Source organism: Anastrepha ludens, chromosome 2 (genome assembly GCF_028408465.1).
Source record: "Anastrepha ludens isolate Willacy chromosome 2, idAnaLude1.1, whole genome shotgun sequence".
Taxonomy (NCBI): domain Eukaryota; kingdom Metazoa; phylum Arthropoda; class Insecta; order Diptera; family Tephritidae; genus Anastrepha; species Anastrepha ludens.
The window spans coordinates 1,328,809-1,347,668 of record NC_071498.1 but is presented as its reverse complement, the minus strand read 5'-3'; the positions used below and the strand labels follow the sequence as shown (position 1 = coordinate 1,347,668).

At 38.3% G+C, this 18,860-nt stretch overlaps 1 protein-coding gene across 1 annotated transcript; it reads right to left on the bottom strand.

The window, feature by feature from the left end:
• Nucleotides 1–3,051: 3,051 nt before the first annotated feature.
• LOC128861157 (uncharacterized) lies at nucleotides 3,052–18,157 on the bottom strand. Its single transcript, XM_054099080.1, has 12 exons — nucleotides 17,948–18,157; nucleotides 15,947–16,176; nucleotides 15,756–15,886; nucleotides 15,302–15,669; nucleotides 14,827–15,239; nucleotides 13,981–14,169; nucleotides 10,986–11,103; nucleotides 7,307–7,536; nucleotides 7,114–7,244; nucleotides 5,245–5,606; nucleotides 3,440–3,852; nucleotides 3,052–3,383 (listed from the first exon to the last, which is right to left on the bottom strand). Exons 1-12 carry the CDS (start codon nucleotides 18,009–18,011, stop codon nucleotides 3,183–3,185), a joined length of 2,850 nt encoding a protein of 949 aa, XP_053955055.1. The 5' UTR covers nucleotides 18,012–18,157; the 3' UTR covers nucleotides 3,052–3,182.
• Between the last annotated feature and the right edge of the window lie 703 nt (nucleotides 18,158–18,860).

Below are 18,860 nucleotides of genomic sequence, written 5' to 3'. Positions count from 1 at the left end.
TGGTTTCACAAACAAATGTAATTTTTGGCAGGCCTTTTCCAGTGCTGCTAATACGTGTTAATTTATACCGGTTGCTTCATCTATTCACCACTTGCTAACGCTTGGCGAAAGTCTTGTTGTTATCGAAATAAAATACATATATATATTTATGCTGCATACTAAGAAAACTGATCTGTGGTTTTACTTTATTTAAGGTTCTTTTTCTCTGCCTTTTTGAGCTGATTTTTGGGAGATGTGAGTCTTCATCTTCATTATTTCCGCTGCTGATTTATTCTTTCAGTGGAAGTGGCCTTCATCTTGAACCAATGCGTTAGCTGTATGTGTTAGATGGATGAAACACTATTTCCCTGTTTTTTTATTGCCCAGCAATTGATCTTATCTCTACTCGCATTTGAGCTTTCTGGGCACAATGCTTTTTCTATTTTGTTCTGCTTATCGTTAATTTCCGTGCTATAAAGTTATGGCGTACTATCTCAGCCACACGAGCTTTGGAAGTAGTGATGATACAAAATGAAAATCTCGGAATCCCTCAAGATTTGGTTATGCCTTTTGAAAAAAACGGTATGAAGGTGAATGTTTTGTGGCATCAGCAAAATTGTTATGAAAATATTGGTAAAGAAAACTTACTGTACTATAAATCATAAACATTCAAGCTATAGCTCCAGATAGAAGGCTATCGAGTAGCTCGATACTCGTTCGAAACTTGTTCTTGCTCGACTGCTCAAATGTTTGTTCGAAATTTTCGAGCACTTTTATTTGAGCAGCTAAACGAAAATTGTTAAATTTATTTGTCAGCTTCCTTTAGTTTTTTGACGACGTCAGCGCTGTGTATAAAGAGTTTGTAAAACTTCTCAATTCTCTGTGTATAAATAATTTGCATAAAACTAAAAGAAGTCAAAATAACCAAAACTATTGCGGCCGAGTTGGCCGAATGGGTTGGTGCGCGACTACCATTCGGAATTCACAGAGAGAACGTCGGTTCGAATCTCAGTGAAAACACCAAAATTAAGAAAAACATTTTTCTAATAGCGGTCGCCCCTCGGCAGGCAATGGCAAGCCTCCGAGTGTATTTCTGCCATGAAAAAGCTCCTCATAAAAATATCTGCCGTTCGGAGTCGGCTTGAAACTGTAGGTCCCTCCATTTGTGGAACAACATCAAGGCGCACACCACAAATACAAGGAGGAGCTCGGCCAAACACCCAAGAAGGGTGTACGCGCCAACTCACATTGCTCGAATTACTCGATATACTCGAGGTCGCGCTCGAAAATTTTCATGTAATGAGCATTGAACAGATGCCAGACCCGTTCGAAAATGTGCTACCGTTCGGAAGCTCCAACTCTGCTTTCAGTTTTAGAGCTAAGACTTCCAAAAAAGTGCATGAATTGTCTAATACAGTTTTGGAACACTATATAGAAGAGATACCCTTAGACTGATATTATTATTAGTCGAGGAACTTTTTCATAACCCAGAAGTTGTGCTCCTTATACGTCAAAAAAAAACCAAAATGTCTTTAACGTATTCTGAAATTATCAAATCAATTTTTAAAACATGTAATTTCGAAAATCTAGTCACAATTCGTTGAATAAATCAGTTTGAAAATTTGATGGCCAGTTCTAAAGCAAAATCAAAGAAATTTTAAATAATATTGAACTATACCAGGGCAGCCAAGTGAAAACTAGTCTACTGATGATTCGCGAACTAAATTGTTCCAGCCTTAGTCCGGGGATCGGAACACAGCTGAAAATAATTACTCAGATGATTTCTCCTTATCGTCTTCCAATTAATGGGAATTCTAAACGAGGTTGAGTCTTACGGCTTTAACATCCAATCCGGCAATGCCAAAAGTTGTGGTTGAGTTAGCTCAATTGGCTGCGAAGTTCCATGGGCCAACAAAAACTTGTCATTTGGTATAATAGGGCGGGGTATTTAAAGCACCCGCACACTCTCCTGGCTCTCAAGATGATAAGCGAGTATTCAAGAGCTACCAAGTGGAACATCCAATCCCTTCCTGTAGTAATCTAGAAGCATACATTTAAGATTGGCGGAGAGCTCCTAAGACCTATGACTATTCTAGTGGACTTCGTACCATCTGTGAAATACATTGGATTTACAATGAATGTTTCTGGGGAGTTTATGAAAAACAAAACACAATGCGCAAATACTTACTAGGTTGTTCAATAAGTTTTGTGGTTCGATTAGAAAAACACAATTTTATGGTTTCAAATACACATTACTGAAAATCAAAACACTTGTTCCAAAGAGATTCTAACCCCTTCATTTAACCTAAATGCGCTAATGGTTGTCATCTTCTTGATATGTAGATCTATCGGAATAATGTGTGTCAGTGCATTAAGAGCCTCCCTAGGACATGCTGACTGCATCGACAGGCTGATCTTTGTATTCTACCAAATAATTTGATGCTGTAATCCCTCCCTAGAGCTTTCCACCAAACTACAGATCTATATGATAAAACCGTTCACATAACCGCCTTAAACAGCCATAAAGTATACTTAAGTTGAAGACCCCATCTTCCTAGCATACATTTACAGGCATATACAATAATTTCTGCTTCCTTAACCCGTTCTTCTGTGTTTAATTTCCAGCTAAGATTGGAGTTCAGAATTATCCCTAAGTACTTTGTACTGGGTGAAAGTGAGAGAGTTTGTCCATGAGAGTTTGTAAAAATTGGTACCTTGTATCTGGTGGTAAATAGCATAAGTTCTGTTTTACGCCTATTAAAACTAAGGCCACAGCAAGTGGTCGAAGAGTTAAGCTCTTTGAATGATCTCATCGTATTGGGGTCGTATTAGGACATAGTCCTGATGCCATTAGCACCAGATCATCAGCGTATGCCACCACTTTTACTCCCCTTCTATAAAGTGCTATTAAGATTTTGCTAATTAGGTACTTACACTTCATGATTCTACGGCCACATATTTAATTTTAATGAACTAGGTTTTCGCTGTAAAAAATCATAGGTAAGATAAGAATAAACCCTGGATTAGATATGGCTGATAATATTAAAAAAATCGCACTTTAATTTACCAAAAGCGAATTATATTTATATAGCTAACAATTAACTTCCTACACATCACTTTTACATTTGTAAATATCTTGAACTTTGTTAAATAAAAATTCAATAACTTTAGTAAAATTTCTGTAAATACTACATCAACACGTCTTAATCGTTCACCATCGATTTGCCCTTCGTCTCCGGCAAAAATATGAGCAAATAAATTCCAGTAACCACACAGGAGCCAGCACACGAGTACATTGTGATTGATATGCCGAAATTGTAGAGGAAATAGGGGTACAACTTTAGTGTGATGAAAACCATAATACTGCAAAACATCATAGCAATTGATTGAGCTTGAGGACGAATCTAAAAAATAAAAATACTTTAAAACGAACACACCCAAGGATAGCGCACCAACTCACCTTTGCCGGCAAGATTTCTACTATTATCGTAAATGTTAATGAGATTACACCAAAAGCGGCGGTAGCTGTGACAAAGGCCATCGCCACCAGAGGAACCCAATTGAACTCAGCTTTGGTCGATTCTCCGGTAAATTGTACAAAAGCGCCAAAGAAAAACATTCCCAAGGCCATGCCAGCGGTCGAGAGTAACATTAGCGTTCTACGACCAAAACGTTCGACCAGAATGGAAGCCAATAAGGTGCCTATAATTTGTACTACACCCACAATCAAGGTACACTTATTTGGATCCATTGTTGATCCAGATTCAGAGAAAATGTGAGACATATAATTGACAAAAGCGAAGCTGCTGGAAAATTGTGCCTGAATACAGATGACAAAAGCAAGAGCAAATTTTTTTAAAGCTGATTTATTGTCTGCGAAATGGGAAGTGGAAAGAAACAGTGTTAGGAACATAAGATAACAGAGAATAGATATAGAGATAGAAATAGAATTGGAGATAGAAATGGAGATAGATATAGAAATAGAGATAGAATTGGAGATAGGAATGGGGATTGAGATAGAAATAGACAGTTTTGTTTTCGAAAAGCGCGCACGACAGTGGATGCCATAAGCATGGTAATGAGCATTGTTGCACAGGAAGCCACAAAGCACAGGAGTTAGGGATCTGGCAACTATTGTGCGATGGTGCCACTATGATTAAAAACTGTTAAAGTTCCGGCGTACATACAGCGCTTTATTGGCGACTATTTCAACAATAGGCTGCTGCTCTACGGCACTTAGGGTGGCGATTGACCGGCGGTGTGCCGCAAGGCTCGGTACTTGGTCCGACGCTACGTACGATGGCGTGCTTAACATGGCCCTTCCCGCAGGAGCGACACTTTTTTAATTCGCTGATGATATCGCGCTGGCGGTAGTAGATAAACGTCCTGAGCCACTGACGGCCATATGAAATGACGCAATTTCGCATACATGAAAATGGTTGATAGCAACAAAACTGCAACTTGCAGCGCAAGAAGACGGATGCCGTCTTGTTAAGCACAAGGAGGGCACGCGAAAAGATCCCGATCACGATAGGCGAGCACTCCATGAAGTTTCAGTCGTACTTGAAGTGCCTAGGAGTTATCATTGATTCTAGAATAACGTTCAAGGATCATTGTGAGGCAGTCACCAAAAAAGGGCAGCGAGTACACGGTGTGCTTTCAAGGCTTATGGCAAATATAGGAGGACCTCGAGGAAAAAAATGATAGCTGCTTTAACTTGTCACTACATTCGTGATTACGTTGGCGCCGCCGATCTGGGCAATGCGAAAAAATCGCATATGAAAGATATAAGAACCACATACAGACTAACCTTCGCATGTTTTTTGGCGAGCATAAACCTGCAAAATGGTGAACATTAAGTGGTACAGCAGCGCGTACCATGAAAACGCTAAAAGGTGAACCTATGCCAATAAGGGCTGATGGAAGTGCTGAAGAGTCAATGCAAGACGAACACGTACTAACATGGACCGACTGATTTGAGTTAACATACTAAATAACGGCTTCCCGACGTAATATTTAACGGCAAGATTCCGGGAGGAGCAACCATTCGGGCAAGACAAGGTTTTAGTTCGGGTTAAAGTTCCACGCTAACGGCCACAATGGCCATCTAGGCTTTTGCTGCTTTCTTCCTACTGAAAAAACAAACAAAACAAAGTTGAGATAGATATAGAAGTAGAGGTAGAGGTAGAGATGAAGATAGCAAAGGTAATCAATGTATGGATAAAGATTATTTTTTCTAGAAGACATAAAATAGTAGCAACTCACAAAAGTCATGCAAAGCAATGGAAGGGGTCTTGCCTCCTTGCAATTTAGATGCCTTCAACTCTTCAAATTCACTTATGGTTGCCGGTGATTCCAACTTATTCACGGATAGCTCAGGAACATTTTTCTTAGTTTTTGCATTTCGATAGAAATTAAAAGACAATTCAGCTTCTTTCAGCTGTTTTCGCAGCAAGAGGCTTGTCGGTGTCTCTGGGAAGAATGATAATATGATCAAATAAATTAGGGAGAGAAAAATTATAATGCACGGTATAAGGTGATAGTCGAGATAGGAGGGCAATGTGAAGCCGATAAGGATTCCACAGCTGAGAAACATCATCGCCAATGAAGTGAGTGCGCCACGAATTCTGAAAAAAGAGTTATGCATAAAAAAGAGAACAATAGTAAACAAAAAAAATTATATACAATATATTGTACATATATAAAAAATAATATTTGACTAAAAAAAAATCCAAATACAAAGAAAATCTGTTTGTCATCAAACTGAAAAAAAAATTAATCTAATATAATAGGTCTATTAATAAGTTCGTGCGGTTTTACAACAGATGGCGTAACTTGATTATTATTCCATCGATCCACATTTCCAAACATTCATTGGAGAGCTACTGTCGTAAGGCACAAACGTCAGTATAAGTTTTTTATTTGAAGCGTAAACAACAATATTTTTACCACACTTGAAAATGTCGAATTTCGTGCCAAATAATGTGTTTTTGCGGGGAATTCTTCTTCATTATTTTAATATGAAGAAAAAAGCAGCCGAAAGTCATCGTATCTTGGTGGAAGTTTATGGTGAGCATGCTCTATCTGAGCGAACGTGCCAGAAGTGGTTTGCACGCTTTAAAAGTGGTGATTTTGGCTTGGAAGACGAAGAACGCGAGGGTGCGCCGCCAAAGTTCATGGATACCGAATTGGAGGAATTGCTCGATCAAGATCCGGCTCAAACGCAAGAAGAGGTTGCAAAAACTTTGGGAGTTGATCAATCAACCATTTCCAAACGTTTAAAAGCCATGGGAATGATCCGAAAGGTAGGCCATTGGGTGCCGTATGAATTGAAGCCAAGAGACGTTGAACGCCGTTTTATGGCATGCGAACAACTGCTTCAACGGCACAAAAGAAAGGGTTTTTTGCATCGAATTGTGACTGGCGATGAAAAGTGGGTCCATTACGACAATCCAAAACGTCGGGCAACGTATGGATACCCTGGCCATGCTTCAACATCGACGTCGGCGCAGAATATTCATGGCCTGAAGGTTATGCTGTGTATCTGGTGGGACCAGCTGGGTGTTGTGTATTATGAGCTACTGAAACCGAATGAAACGATTACGGGGGATGTCTACCGACGACAATTGATGCGTTTGAGCCGAGCACTGCGAGAAAAACGGCCGCAATACGCCGATAGACACGACAAAGTTATTTTGCAACATGACAATGCTCGGCCACATGTTGCACAAGTGGTCAAAACATACTTAGAAACGCTCAAATGGGATGTCCTACCCCACCCGCCGTATAGTCCAGACCTTGCGCCATCCGATTACTATCTCTTCCGATCGATGCAACATGGCCTGGCTGACCAGCACTTCCGTAATTACGATGAAGTCAAAAAATGGATCGATTCGTGGATTGCGGCAAAACCGACCGAATTTTTCACAAAGGGAATCCGTGAATTGCCAGAAAGATGGGAAAAAGTAGTAGTAAGCGATGGACAATATTTTGAATATTAAATTTGTAACCATTTTACGTCAATAAAGTTTCAAATTTCGAAAAAAAACCGCACGAACTTATTCATAGTCCTATTATATATAATATAAACAAGTAAGACAAACGAATTCGCATGTTTATTTACATTACACTTACTCTTTATCTGAAATCTCACTTATAAAGATAGTCCCAATCACATAGAGCCCGCCGCTGGTTAGGCCCGCACAGAAGCGCGCTACATACAGATATTCGACGCTTTGTGCAAAATAGTTGAAAATCCAAAAAAACTGTGTATGAATTAAAACGAGAATTTTTTTTTTATTTTGATCACTTCATTACACTCACTCACCATATGTGGAAGGCCCAAGAGGTACATATTCGTCTTTCTGCCCAAACGATCGGCAGTGAGTCCAAAGAATATATTGCTGCATAACGAACCTAAGCCGAAAATTGAGCCAATCCATGATACGTCGTCAACAGTGACTTTGAAATTTAAAGGTGTTTGCGGGGATTGCAATATCAACAGTGTAGGTGAGAGCCAACCTATGCCGATGCCGTGAGAGAGGGTCATAATGTGAGCTGATGTGTAAATAGAGAATGGAGAATAAAACGAGAAAATTTACTATTACATAGATATTATTATTTATCCGTTATTTTCAGAGGTAGATAAATCAATATTTTTAAGGCAGAGGATAATTATTTATCACTTAACATTTAACATCCACAGTTAGCATTGAACCAAAATCACCTCATTGGGAACCAAAAATAAACTCGACCAGCTGTAGCTTCCAACTTTTAGGCATAAGCACTGTAAACTTCATAATTTTTTCGTCAATTTTACAATTTTCTATAAGTGTTTGTTTTTGTGACTATTCCCTCATTCTTTGCTTTGAGGGCTTGTGCAACATGGGGCCTGGCGTTGTCGAGAAGGAGTACGGTTTGACCATGTGGATCAGGTGTTTTCAGTCAAATAGCCTCATTCACGCGGTGTATCTGGGCAATGCAGAGAACCTCTGGACCCTGGCATTCATTTCAAGCATTTCCCAGTGCACCACGCGCTCCCAAAAAGCACTGTTTATAACCGCATGTTGCTCGATGGCAGGCGAGATGCTGAGAATCAATTTGAAGGCGACTTTATTTGATTTTGTTTTTCAAAATTGAATGGAGGTTTATAAAGATTGAGAATCGTTTTATGGTCGCAGCTAATTTTTTCTCCTTCAAAATAGATTTGAGACGTTCATCGAGTTCAGAAGTCCTTCTGCACCATGTCTGATGTGTCACCGGAACTTTGCAAACCTGTTCCGTGCTGTAGACTAGCCTATGACACCTTCTCCATTCCCGTCGCAAAAATCCCGGGTTCACCTCGATAAAAAGCAAAGAAAAAACTGGTGTCGATTTGTGAATTCTAGGTATTCCTTTTCTAAGCCTCAAAATTAATACAAAATTAAATAACTCAAAAATGCAATTAACAAAGCCTTTTAGAGCAGAAAGAGTTCTATTCTATCTTTGCCAAACAGCAAACAAATCGACAAAGAAAATATAAAAATGCTATGAACTTATTCCTCTATTTAATATAATATTATCAAGGAATACTCGTACAAAAACAAAAACATAATCGCTGCAATAGTTAGCAATAAATTACCTGCGTTGCCTAATTAACTCTTTTATCTTAGTGATATGTCAAAACTGTTCAGACTACTTGTCTGTTTATTTTATAAATTCTCTAAAAATTATTTTAAACACAGTAATACAGACAAACGCAGCTTTTTATTTGTTATGGATTAAGAATTAATCCGACTGATGATTCGCATAAAAGCCATGAATTCTTCCTTTTTTACTTGTATTTGATGGTTGGGAAAAAAATTGCGCGGAGATGGTGCTATTTACCAGAAAATATAAAGCTCCACACTTTAGACTCCTCAAATTAAACAACCACGTTCTCCCGTTTTCTTCGGAAGTTAGGTATCTTGGAGTGATACGTGAAAAGAAGGCCAGTGTAGCTTTCCATTCCTGCAAATTTATGTTCGGCAAAAAATTGGGGCTTAAGCCACAGGTCGTGCTTTTGATGTACAAAGTAGTGGCTTTGCCAATTTTAAAATTAGGATGCCTGGTTTGGTGGGAAGCTCTTCGGAAGGGCTACAATATCACCAAACTGAAAAGGGTGCAAAGCACCCTGAGCATCTAAAACTTGCCCCAGAGCTGAACTAACTCGTTTACACGAACTTCCCATCGACTTTTATGTTATTTCCACCGCTGCTCCAAGTAAAATGAGGTCAAACGAGGTTGGCCTCTGGAGATAATCTCTCAAGGGATATGTGAGCATTTTTGGGCAGTTAACACTGTATTTCTCTGAACTTCTGACAGATTTCTCTATCCGCAAACTGGATCTTGTGGGTCGCGCCAGAGCAATCTTTCCAAGTAGTCAGGATTGGAACGAGGGGAAAATCTGCACCAAAGCTGGTAGCTCTTTCTTCACTGACGGTTCCAAGTTGATATCGGGAGTCGGAGCAGAGATTTTCGCTAAATCAACCAATTTATTTATTTACTTAAAATTGCCGAATACTGCTAGTGTTTTTCAGACAGAAGTCTATACGATTCTGTAGGCATGCAGATTGCTTAGGGAACTAAGTCAACTCCTCAAATCTCTGGACTTTATTTTGGCTGAAAATTCATCATACGAGGTTGAATGTTCCCGTATCGACTGCGTTTCCAGAGCTGGTCCCTCAAATAGTTTCATTTTCATAGGATATCAAATTGCTTAGAAAAGACAGCCGCTCCTCCTTCTGCCATTTTGGGCCCAATTGTAAATCCATTGTATGAATGGTTTGTGGATTCTATACCTTTCTGCTATCTATTTCGCAGTTGTTTTCACAAAACACTACAACCAATTCGTGTGAAAGTCAGAAAGTCATACTTTCTCTACGTAAGAGCTACAATGTTTCAATACAAAGATGACATATTAGTGGTTTGGCCAACCGAAGAAAAATTGTGAGAATAACCTCAGCTACCTCATAATGAGGATTCAACCGCAGAGTTTTGCACGTATGCACACACTCGTCCAATCATAAGTGAATGCAGTGTTGATATGTTCCGTATACCAACAATACAATATCAGCTTTCGCTGTCATGGCCGCGGTTGCTGAAAGTCGGTTAAGGGTCTGCCGTTGGCCACACCTATGCATTCTGTACATCGTGCAATAGAGATTTGAGAGGAAAAAGAGCGTATTTTTAGTATTACCTGAGTATAAATGATGTTACATACATAACTACGAAGAGAGCGCCCAAAGATTAACTATTTTTAATAATCTACGATGACGTCATATGTAAGCGCTTACACCCTTTATTGGGTATTCAGGCGAGCTCCTCCTTCTAATACAAATCAAAGGGCCTATAACTTTAAACCGATTCCGAACGGGAAATGGTTTTTTTTTGGTATGAGAAGCTTTTTCATGGCAGAAATACAAACGGTGAATTGCCATTACCTGCTATAAAAAAACTTGTTTTTATTATTTGGTGTTTCATGCACAGAGATTCTAACCTATGCACCTCCGAATGGTAGGCACGCTTCAACTCATTCGGCTACGGCGGCTTATCCTGCTAAATTAACTGAGCGCCCTGCAGCTGTACGTCGAGATAGGCATAAACTTCTGGAGGAAGTCTGTTCGTCGCAATAGGCCGGGACCGTGAGTAAACAACCCATGACTTCTTCACCACTTCAATGTACTGGCTCATGTAGCTCACCTCTTCCGCAAGCATATGTATGCATGTATATCCAAACCAACGTTAACAACGTTTTGCAAACTGCGTATTCAACTAGCATGACTCGACTAAAATTACCACCCGGCGAAAAAAATTCTAAGTAACTGAGGCGCTTAATGAAAAAATGGAAAATTTGTATTGCTTACCATGGAGATTAGTTGGAATATTATATCAATAATTTGTTGACAAATTTCGGGTACTTTTTTGACATAAATACTGTGGCACTCCTTGCAAACCAAATAAAAATTGTCTATCATTTCGGCACTCACCTGTAAGTGTCACTAAAATCTGCATGCGATAACGTTTATTAAAAATCGCCAATCTTTGATTGTTTACCATTATTGTTTTGTAATTAACTAATTTATGGAGAATTATTATTATACCTTTTAATTATTTATGTAATATTTTATATTACTAAATATTTAAGAAATGTGCAAAACTTCTTTGAACTACGTTGCTATGAACTTTCAATTTGACTCTCACGCAACACACTGCTCAGTGCTGTCATGCCTTTCTTTGTTATTCCCCAAATTGTGAGTCCTTCGCTTTGCCTCCTGTACCTGCAATCCGTCCCTATGTGTGCGCTCGTCAGCTGTGAAATCGCGCAACTGGCCCAAAGAAAACGATTTCAAAAACATTTGAATTAATTTAATTGCTATTTGTTCAGTATGAAGGAAAATGACTTATGAGTATTATTTATTTATTTGAAAAAAAAAACGCGATAAGATAAATGGATGCTTTTGTTTCCAAAAACCCGCAGCGTCATATATTAGATGTGCGTGCAATCTCTGTTTTGGGAAAATAGATTATTATTATTATTATTATTAATACTAATTACTCCTTATGAGTTTTTACGATTTTACACTTCTCAATTCTATTACAATTTTAACTTAAATGTTTTTCCCTTATGCAGATTGGATAGTGTGATTTACACGTTTTTATTATAGTCTGCGGAATGTCTTCTGAATGTAAACAATAGAATTTTTTTCTTGTGCAAACTGGGTCTTTTTTCACAAATTTTTTCCGTCAACTCGTCTAAAAGGTTGCAATAACATTCAGAATTTATTTTTTTACCAGTTTGCAAATAGTCCACAAATAAAATTCCTTTCACTTCCCAGAAAACTAATGCTTCTTGGCCGATATTGCTGACACTGCCCAATGAGATGCCTAAGACTTCTATTAAATCTCTTTCAGCCACTCAAATACGATATCTTGCATTTTCTACGACTTCTGGCGTTGTTTTGTTTTGTTTCCTTGCAAAAATAAAATTTGATGTTTTCCATTGTAGAAAATACTATGACAAAGAATGATAGACAGATTGAAATGGAACTTCAAAATACTTTCATATGAATATTGTACCAGCATAGCAAAAGAATTTTAGGGTAGTAGCAACGCCCTCTCTTATTGAACTGCGAAACTTAGTGAACAACCTGCTCATTGTTCTGACGAATACACAAATTTTCACAATGTCCGTCCGAGCATGGTATTGAAGATCAAACAGTTATTGCACTGAAATCGTTGGCGTGGCAGAAAATACTTACCTCCATACGCCAATGAGAACGAAGGAAATATTTGCTGGCTGTTTATTTCTGAAAAGCTAAATTTTTTTGTTTGCTGTTCGGTACCATACAAGGTGGCGCAAAATTATTCATCCTATCGTAAGATTTATAATTTTTGCGAATGGAGTCGTACATCAATCATATTTTACACTTTTAAACGAGAACAAATCGAAGTACCTCCTGCCACCAAACAAACAGTCGGCGGACTCGCGTATCGGCATCCATGTCACTGTTGACAGTTATTCGAGGATTCGAGGTTGTAAGAGATTTCGTTTATCTAGGAACCAGCATTAACACCGATAATAATGTGAGCCTAGAAATTCAAGGGAGAATCTCTCTTACCGAAATCGCTTAAGTGGTTATTGCGCCAATAAAAAAAACAAGAAGAACTTGACAGCTGCGGTATACAAACAAACAAGCAATGGAGTGTGTAGAGGTCAAAATAGAGATATCTATGATTCAAAGACCTTTTTTTATTTCGTAAAAAAAATTATTCAAAAACAAAATTAGATAATTAATTTTGCGCCACATTGTACAAGACATAGTATTTTTTATTTGAGATTTGTTTCGCATACATTTTATACGTAATACTACTGTATCAAATATTCCTAGCCCCTATGGTTTTTTTATCATTTTGTATTTGCTTTGTATTTACATCTGTATGCACAAAGATGACTCAAATATACATACAAGCTTAACTCATCACTTATAAAATACATTAGGGATACTCACACTAATTTCGTTTGTTCGTTTAGCAAGAAAATTTCATGCCAAAGCAACAACAAAGTTATCGTGCGAGATTTGCTGCTGGCGAGTGTGGTTATAACTCATAAAACTGGTATAACTCACTATTTTCAATGCTGCCAACTCCATTTTAGGAGAGTTCCATTAGACCGCGCGCACACTGGCAGCCTTTTGTTGCTTCAACATTGCGAATTCTGCAATTATTAGTGTTTAGTCTAAAGTCAACAACAACATTGAGAAAAACGAGAACACAAAGGGTGTTGACAGAGCAAGAGTATAACAAGTCATGAGTTGAGGCAACAAATTTTGGCCTATGTGGACGGTTCTGAATGGTTCAACTCAGAAAAAAGAAGTAAAGATTGCCCAATCAATTTCAATTTGTATTGTTTTATTTCAATTTAAAATCTGATACCTCTAAGGTGATTATCCTTTACCTTATGCCAAGCTAGTTTACTGGGCCAGCAGCCCTTGGTCGGAAAAAACTCGAGTCATTCCAGTATGTAGAACCGACAGACACCTAACCTAGACCACTAACCTTCTCCCTATGGACCCAAACTGTGAAAACAGCACGTTTCCTGGGCTTACCGATGGCGATCGGTGACTACACCTCACCGGCAGGGCCTAGCGAACTGTAACAACAACAACAAGAGGCAGACTAAATCGTCGTAATTATGTTTGGCCCAGGCGCTCATACACTGCTTTGGCTTTTAGCGGCCAGTTTCACAAGCACCTTCACATACCTATCACATATCCCCGCAATATTCATGGTCGTACTCATACATACGTATATTCAAATTCACCGTCATACTCATGCTCATACTCGTAAGCATACTTATACACAGTCGTATTCATAACATTTTTATTCATAGCAAGTACTTATATTTATAAAAATAGATTCATCAAAAACTACACTTATGAAATAAAATCTGAAATTAACACTGAAGTTACTTTAATCCTTGACCATTGATTTTCCTTTCGTTTCCGGTAGAAATATATACAAATATATGCTGCTCACTACACTTATTCCCGCTGTAGTGTACATTGTGGTGGGAATGCCCAAATTCAATAAAAAGTACGGATAAAGCTTCATGATGATGATCAATAATATACTATTGAACCCCATTAATATAGGCAAGGCTTGAGATCGGGTCTGGAAAGAAAATTTAGAAAAAAATTAATTAAAGAGTAGCACACAAAAATGGAAAAAAACGTTTGTTTGAGGTTAATAAATAAAAAAAAAAAAAAATCTGAATGATAAATCTAAGTGAGCCCAATCAGCAAAACCACGACGCAAACACATTTGAGAATGACGATGAATCTATCTTTGGCGACTTTTTCAACACTTCGCTCTATGAACTTTGCGAACAGATTTATGTCTTTTATTTTCAAATTAAATTTCCACAGTTTGAAAGCGGTTTTGTTGCGTTAGACGATTTATGATGACTTGCCAAACCTTATATATAATGGCTCTTGCACCCTTGTTTAGGTGTTTGGCCGAGCTCCTCCTCCTTTTTGTGGCGTGCGTTTTAATATGGTTCCACAAATGGGGGCACCTACAATTTTAAGCCAAAGGAAGTTTGCCATTCTCAGCTTCAAGCCATAGTTATCGATATCGATCGTTCTCATCATGCAAATCGATGTCTTGAACTAAGGATATGTCACGGTCAAAGTCAAAGCCAAAATCAAATCCAAAGTATAATTCAAAAGGAAAAGACAAATTATAAAGATAATTTAAATTCAAAAGTAAAATTTAACTCAAAAACGTACAAAAAAAATATATTTCTAAGTCTAAGCCAAAACCTCTCACCTTTTCTGGCAAAGTTTCAACCACTATGGTGAAACCGTTGCCAAAAAGTCCACAGGCTGACGTAAAGACCACAGCTACCATGAAAGCAAGCGGTACCCAATCAAATTGTGCCATCGTCCTAGCATCTATGAATTGGACAAAGGCGCCTAATCCAAACATGCCCGTTGTCATACCCGCTACAGACGAGAAGAGCAGCACTCGCCGACCAAGTCGCTCCACCAATAGGCTAGCAAGGGTGGTTCCAATAATATGCGATACACCCACAATGGTAGTGGAGGTATATGGATCCATCGTTGAACCAGTAGCAGCAAATATTGTAGCCATGTAATTAAGAATTACGAAACAACCCGACAATTGATACAAAATGCACAGCACAATTGCGTCAGCAAATGCCTTAAGCGCAGACTTTTCAACTGCAAAAAATTAGCGCATCGAAGAAACGATTGAATGCGGGAAGGATAAAGAAAACACTTACAGAAGTCATGCAGGGTTACGGGTTGACACGAGTCTGCACTCAAAACAATTGCTTTGAATTCTTCAAATTCGCTAGGTATCCTTGATTCGCTCTTTGATGCTTCCACGGTTGAGATGAACTCCTTTTGGCTGCGGTTATCAATGCCTTTGTAAAAACTAAATGCTGCCTCCGCCTCAACCAGACGTTCATGCTTTAGTAAACTTTGTGGGGTCTCCGGAAAGAAGCACAGTCCTATATAGTACAATATTGGAAACACCAAAGCGATGCAAGGCGTTATGTAATAGTTGAGTTTTGTTGGCAAAATGAAGCCAACTAGAACACCGCAGCTGAGGAGCATCATGCTCATGGACATGAGAGCGCCACGAATACTGCAATGGGAATGAAAAGAATTAGTTATTTAGCGTTGCGTTAAATTCAAACTGGCGTGAAGACCAATCCTTCCAATTGCACTCACTCCTTGTCTAAAATTTCACTGAGAAAAAGCGGCGACATCACAAACAATCCACTGCTGGTCAAGCCAGCAAAAAATCGCCCTGCGTATAGGTAGTTTACATTTTGTACGAAAAAAATCAGTATCCAAAAGAGCTTAAAAAGAAGAATAATACTGCGGGTGAAAGTGAAACATTGCGATTTTTTTTCACTCACCATGTGGGGCAAAGCCAGTAAGTACATATTAATTCTATGACTCAGTCGATTTACTGTTAGAAAAAACAGTATATTTCCAATCAAAAAACCAAAACCAAACGTCGAACCAATCCAAGAAACCTGACCGATGGACACAGGAAAATCCAATGGTGTCTCAGGTGATTGTAATATTTCCACAGTGGGTGACATCCAACCAACGCCAAGTCCATGCGAGAAGCTCATAATGTGACCTAAAAAGCAGATTGTGAAGAGCTGATTGTGTAATGGTTTTGGGGAAGCGTTTAAAACCCAAGTATTTTTACAGATCTGCTTATTTATGAACTCAATGCAAATAATAAAGGAGTCAAACTTTGTACATAATGGAAAACTTAAGGAGATTTTACAAATATCTATTTGTGGAAAAAATTTACTAAATAAAAGTATTATATTTTACATGTTTTATTTCCGCGGATCGTTGGAAAAGTTCGTACAAAATCCGAGAGATGGCATATCGAGGTTATGTTTAGGTGGTAGTATCTTTTGTAAGAACACACCAAGTTTCAGCCATCGGTAGACCAGCTCCGTACAGTTCTTTTTGTTAGACATTCCTTTGAATTGAGGAAGTCAAGTGATTTTGAAAAAAGTCCTTTTCCATCACGACAATGCACCAGCTCACACCTCAGCAGTTGTGGTCGCAAAACTAATGGAAATGGGATTCCAACTCGTTACACATCCCCTTATTATCTAGACTTGGCTCCCTCGGATCCTTCGGACTATCATTTGATCCCCAATTTGAAGAAACGACTGGCGGTAGAAAGATTTTATTCAAACGAGGAGGTTATTGCAGAAACGAATGGCTTGTTTTTAGACTTAAAAAGTCCTCGGTACAGTATTTCATCGCTAACTGTTGTATATTGATAAGAGTTACGTAGGAAACAGTCTTAGGCTGGCTTTCCCAACATTTCTCTCTATCTCTCTCTATACCTATCTTTCCTTCCTAATATCTATCTTTCGTTCGGCTAATATCTTCCACGGGGAAGTAAAATTCATTGAGTTAATTATTAGAGTGCTAAGAAATAATTTAAGAAAGCCTAGCAGATCTTTTGTTCCTGGCATCAGCAGCGACAAATTCCTAAATATTTAATCAGGGAACGCAAATCGATGTTGAGTTCGATGTCTGTATCAATGAGCGATGCACGCGCTTGGATTTCCGTCCATGAGAATAGTAAAGATGAGGCTGGAAAATTGGCTAGACGCGAAGCTTTTCTTGATGAATCTAAAGCAGAGGTGCAGTGGCTCCTATTTAAATTAATCTTTAGGTAACTGCACTTGCAATCCAACAAATAGCTGGAGCTAAATATAGGTTATAGATTTGAGAGTTCGCTAAGCAGATATGGCTCAGCTACGCGAACACAAAAAACGGAACAATTTTCTAGTAGACTTAGCTGGACTATTTTTAGCTTTACAATCACGTTCTCGGCAAATTGGTATTTTGGCGAAAATGTGACCAAAATACTTTTCTCACCAGCCACCATGACTGTAAACTCAAATAAGAGTTTGAGAAAATGATTGCTCACCTCTTTCACAAGTCACAAGGCTACATCACACTGGAAATATTGTATATTTGGCTACTTTTCAATGTCAAATCTAAAGGAGGGCACTGTGACTGACCTATATCGACTCACTGATGGGTTCGAGTGAAAGGAAGTAACACAGGAAAAGTGCATAAAAATCACTCTGAAGACATCTAGTGGAAAATTAGCTGAATTTTTACTTCACTTCAACAGTAAAGATCGCCCTTCTGTCGACGTTCTTTTTTTCATATAATTGGAGCTTACACCCTTTTTGGGTGATTTACCAATCACCTCCTCCACAAATGCTGTCCCCAGCGGCAGCTGATTTTTGAATGAGGATCTGCCCCTCTTCCCATGCTTAGTGATGCTTAAATTCGAAGACATCCTGTGTATATAAGAAACAATTCTGACCGTATTTGGGCATTAATTTCACCATCTCAAAACTCACATGTCAGCGCCGCTAATAGCTGCATGCGAAACTGTTTACGGAAGAGTAATATATTCATTTTCATTTGTTGATGAGCATTTTTTTTTGTTTTTGCCTTCAAAATGAATTTTAGCTGAGAATTTTCCTTTTGGTTCAATTCAATGTATCCTAAAAAATTATCACTAAACTTGCACTTGTCACCGGTTAAGAGTACACTAATCGAGACTTCAATTGCCTTTGGAGAGGTTTTTGAAATTTGATTAAATTTGACGAAGCTTATCTGTGGGATAGTAAATGTGCACAGACATTTTATATTATTTGCATAAAGCGAACGAAATATAGAGATAACTTAGTTTTAATAAAACTTTAGTTTTTTTATTTTTCAACTATAAATTTTAAAATCATCATTTATCTAATGCTTATTCATGCAGCAGCTTCAACCCATGCGCCTGAAATGAAGCAACTGCTTGCAATCTCTTTGTGCAAAATTTTCTTTAAAATCAAATGATATTAATTTTGTACCATAACATGATACACATGTTTTGCCTCAGTTCTACTATCTGTGGAACACTTACAGAAAGGATTGATAGACCAGAGTCATATCAAATGACAGTGGTTACCATATTTATACTGACGGCTAAAAGAGGGACAATGTCACTGGATGTCATTGGGAACAACTATCCTTAAATGGCTTCTTTAGCGTCCAAACCGGTGTAGACACAGACAAATCAGCAAAAACGGCAATTACACAATTAAGCATAAGGAAAAGAAGAATACTGGGTCCAGTACGAGAAGAAAATGGTCTCTATCGCAACAGATATAAAAACGAGCAATGGCTAAGCTAAGGCTATGTCATGAAGTTACTAATAATAATGAGAAAAAATTGTAGAAGATTGAAGAGAAATGCATGTTCTTGACGACGACCAAAGCAATC

Bases quoted from the DNA above. Each gene is read 5' to 3' on its own strand.
- LOC128861157 (XM_054099080.1), bottom strand. From the start codon at position 18,011: ATGAAAATGAATATATTACTCTTCCGTAAACAGTTTCGCATGCAGCTA. The intron at 15,240-15,301 runs GTAAGTGTTTTC...AATTTTTTGCAG, and splicing joins CGTAACCCTGCATGACTTCT to TTGAAAAGTCTGCGCTTAAG. The intron at 7,245-7,306 runs GTGAGTGAGTGT...ATTCATACACAG, and splicing joins TCTTGGGCCTTCCACATATG to TTTTTTTGGATTTTCAACTA.